The 3,295-nt window shown below is 58.4% G+C and overlaps 1 protein-coding gene across 1 annotated transcript; it reads left to right on the top strand.

Moving 5' to 3' along the window:
* Positions 1 to 428: 428 nt before the first annotated feature.
* Positions 429 to 1,193, top strand: POSPLADRAFT_1153302 (hypothetical protein; the record flags this gene model as incomplete). The annotated part of the gene is made up of 3 exons (XM_024486734.1): positions 429 to 518; positions 552 to 710; positions 795 to 1,193. 3 exons carry the CDS (start codon positions 429 to 431, stop codon positions 1,191 to 1,193), a joined length of 648 nt encoding a protein of 215 aa, XP_024335290.1.
* Between the last annotated feature and the right edge of the window lie 2,102 nt (positions 1,194 to 3,295).

The raw sequence follows: 3,295 nt of genomic DNA, 5'->3' as shown, positions 1-3,295 counted from the left end.
AATTGCTCGGATTTCGCTAAAGCGGCACTTATACTTGCCGAGGGTGATGTCGTGACGGGGGCGCTTGTCGCGGCCTGGGTGGATCCCGAGGCAACCGTAGCCTGCGCGTCAGTGTGTTTTGTGTAAGGCTTGTCCTTACAGTTGGGGCACTCGAAGCATCGGTACCCTTGCTTCCCACAGCCGAAGCATGTGCCGGGGAAGTTTCCTTTTCCGACGGCCGCATTGATGCTGGCCGAAGCTGCGTGTGACGTGGGTGCACCACCACGTGCCCCTCCGCACCCCTGACCTCGGGCCGAGAAGAAGTTGTTCAGTTCGGGCTGACGGGCCCGGCTGATGTCGAGGATCTGCTCGACCTCCATGGCGTGCTTGTCAGCGTCTTTCCACGTAGTGAACGTTTCGAGCTCGATTTGCGGTAGACGCGGGAGGGGATGCCGCTCAAGTACTTGTCGCGTAGCTCCAGGTCGCCGTACCCGGAGCGGTCCGCCGGACCTTTGAACAGCGCGGAGAACTCCGCAGCAGTGCGTTTTTCGCGGACTGACTTGTCCGCGCAGAGTTTGGCCAGTTCTACCTGGGCCACTGCCTCATCATTGAGGTTGCCGAAGCGGGCTCTGAAAGCCATGGTAAAGGCTGCCTCATTTGCGAAAGGGGTCGTCACTCCCTGGACACCGAGTTGCACCGATACGAGCTGGGCGAAGTATGGAGTGGCCCAGGTGCGGGCGTCACTGTCAAGCAGGCTTAGCGCAACCTGCACTTTAAGTTCGATGGTGGTTAACGACGTGTTAACCAGCCAATAGATGCGAAGTTGCGACAGAAACCTGTCGCACTCAATGACGGTTTTGCCATCGTATTGGAGGGGGAGGAGGAGTTTTAGGGTGTCCTTATCAGGGGGGGACGCTGGCGAGGACATTACCGGCGACGAGGGGGACAGAGGACTGCCCGCGGGCGAAGACGGCTGTTGTGACTGTCCACCGGGCGAACTTCGCGAGGAACGAGTGCTTGTGCGGCCTCGTGGCGGCGACGGCGGTGAAGGCGATGGAGGAAGTCCGGGGGCGGGGTTACATAAGATAGGGACTGAAGGCGAGGCGGTGACCACTGACGACGAGCTGGCCCAAGAATGCGGTGGAGTGTCGCTGGGCTTGGTCTTGGGAGGCCTTTCCAACCGCAGCCCCAGGGAGGGCTGGGGGATCGCTTAAGGGGTCGCTGGAGGCTGTGCAACTGCCTCAGTTCTTCAAGGGAGATCGGGATCTCCTCGCTCTTGACCTGTACGGGCAACAGGTTGGGGGATGCGGGTGCCAGAGGAGGCAGGTCGGGAAGGGACGGGAGTGACGTGGCGAGATGTGGATCTCGAGGTGCCAGCGTATCGAAGGGCTGGCACGGTTGTCGATCACAGATGAGGAAGGGAGCTTGATTCCCGTTGCTTTCGGGGTTGTCGTGGGAGACGTCGACTTGCTCCTGGGTGTCGAAGGCGTGCTCAATTCGAGAGCAGTCGAAGAATTCGTCAGCCACGGTGATGGGGGGGAGGAAGGGGAGGTGCGCGTATTACGAAAGGCCGTGCTATACTAGCTTACACCTACGGCGCCCGAGAAGACACTAAGGTTCGCAGTTCACGTGGGGCCCAGTACTGCTTTTGGCTAGTATGCAGCAGGAACCTAAGCCACGCGTCCGTGAGGACAAGTACCGCCCACTGAAGTGCAGATACTGAAGAGTTCGTCCCTTAAGTGGTGGCGATGTATCGTAGGCTATCTAAGTATAGTAAAGTATAGTAAGGGTGCGCACCACCCGACCTATAGGAAAGGAGAAAGTGAGTGTGTTCCGGTGAACGCCGGCAGCGGTGAGGAGTTTCGACCTAATGTCGCGACTTAGGGTCAAGCGACAGAGGAAAACCAAACAAGGCGCTGGGGGTGTTCGACTTGGTTCTTACCGAAGCGATGGTGAGCTAGGCTCAAACCTAAGGCTAGGGACAAGAAAGTATATTAGTTAGTAGGGTAAGAAAGAATACAAATGAGGGCTTACTGACCTAGGGACAAGAGGTCGAAACTGAGGTCCCTAGGGCAGCAGAGGCCGGCTTATATACATGGGGAGATTAGGGCAGGCTGTGCGCGTTGGTCCGTGCGCAGCTGGTCTGTGCGCAGCATGCTGACGCGGCCCCGGGGGCCGGTGAGTCAGAGCGGCTGTGTCAGCGGAGCCCGAGCTGTGCCGTGCACTGCCGTCCTATCTAATCTAATCGTACAGTAGATAACGATGCGTCCATATCAGGCAGGTAGTACAGAGGTCGCGGGTTCGAGCCCGCGAAAAGGAAAAATTAAAAAACGGCTAGGCGCCGTACCAACTCGTGACATTACCCCCCCCTCAACGGCGCATGACCTCATGCGAGGCGCCCTTGCCCATCTCCCACCCGGAGCGGCAACGTGCTTCAGTCAGCGGCGAAGGCATTGGCTGAAAGTTGAGACCACCAAAAGTAGCAGCATTGAGGCGGCGAGGGGCGTTCGGGTTCTTCCGGTGGAAGTCGGCTATGAGGGCCGGCGCATTGGCAACATTGCGCGCCGGTTCCCATGACGTATGCGAATTGTCATAACCCTTCCACTTGACGAGGTACTGCAGCTGACGCCGGAAGATCCTCGAATCCTTGATCCGCTCAACCTTGTACTCCTCGTCGCCCTCAACCTCGATTGCAGGCGGCTCCTCCGGCTCCCGGCCTGGGATATCGCTACGCGTGTACTTGCTAAGCAAGGAGACATGAAACACCGGGTGTACCGGCACCGATTTCGGCAGGATTAATTCATAATCCAGGTCTCCGAGCTTTCGCCGCACGGCATAGGGTCCAAGGCGCTTGGGACTAAGCTTCTTGCTCAGCTGTTTTAGCTTAAGGTTCCGGGCATCAAGCCAGACCTTGTCCCCCGGCGCAAAGACCGGTGCCTCCTGCACGTGCTTATCGTAGTACACCTTCATGCGCTCGGCTGACAGCTCGAGCGCAGAGCGTGTGTCATCGCGAATCTCCTTCAGGATCTTGAGACGATTAGCGGCCGCAGGCATCGCCGACATCGGATTGATCCGCACTTGGATTTCAGGATTGTACCCTTGATGCAGGAAGAATGGGGAGTGCCCAGTCGCGGAGTGAACTCGGTTGTTCAGTGCGAACTCCGCGAGCGGCAACTGCTTTGCCCAATCATCCTGCCTGTGGCTTGTGAAGGCATGCAGGTACTGTTCGATCTCCTGATTCCAGCGCTCAGTCTGGCCGTCCGTCTGAAGGTGGAATGCTGTAGACAGCGCCGGCTCGATCCCCAGCCCCTTGTAC

This window comes from Postia placenta, assembly GCF_002117355.1.
Source record: "Postia placenta MAD-698-R-SB12 unplaced genomic scaffold POSPLAscaffold_14, whole genome shotgun sequence".
Classification (NCBI taxonomy): domain Eukaryota; kingdom Fungi; phylum Basidiomycota; class Agaricomycetes; order Polyporales; family Adustoporiaceae; genus Rhodonia; species Rhodonia placenta.
This window is presented reverse-complemented; position numbering and strand designations above follow the sequence as displayed.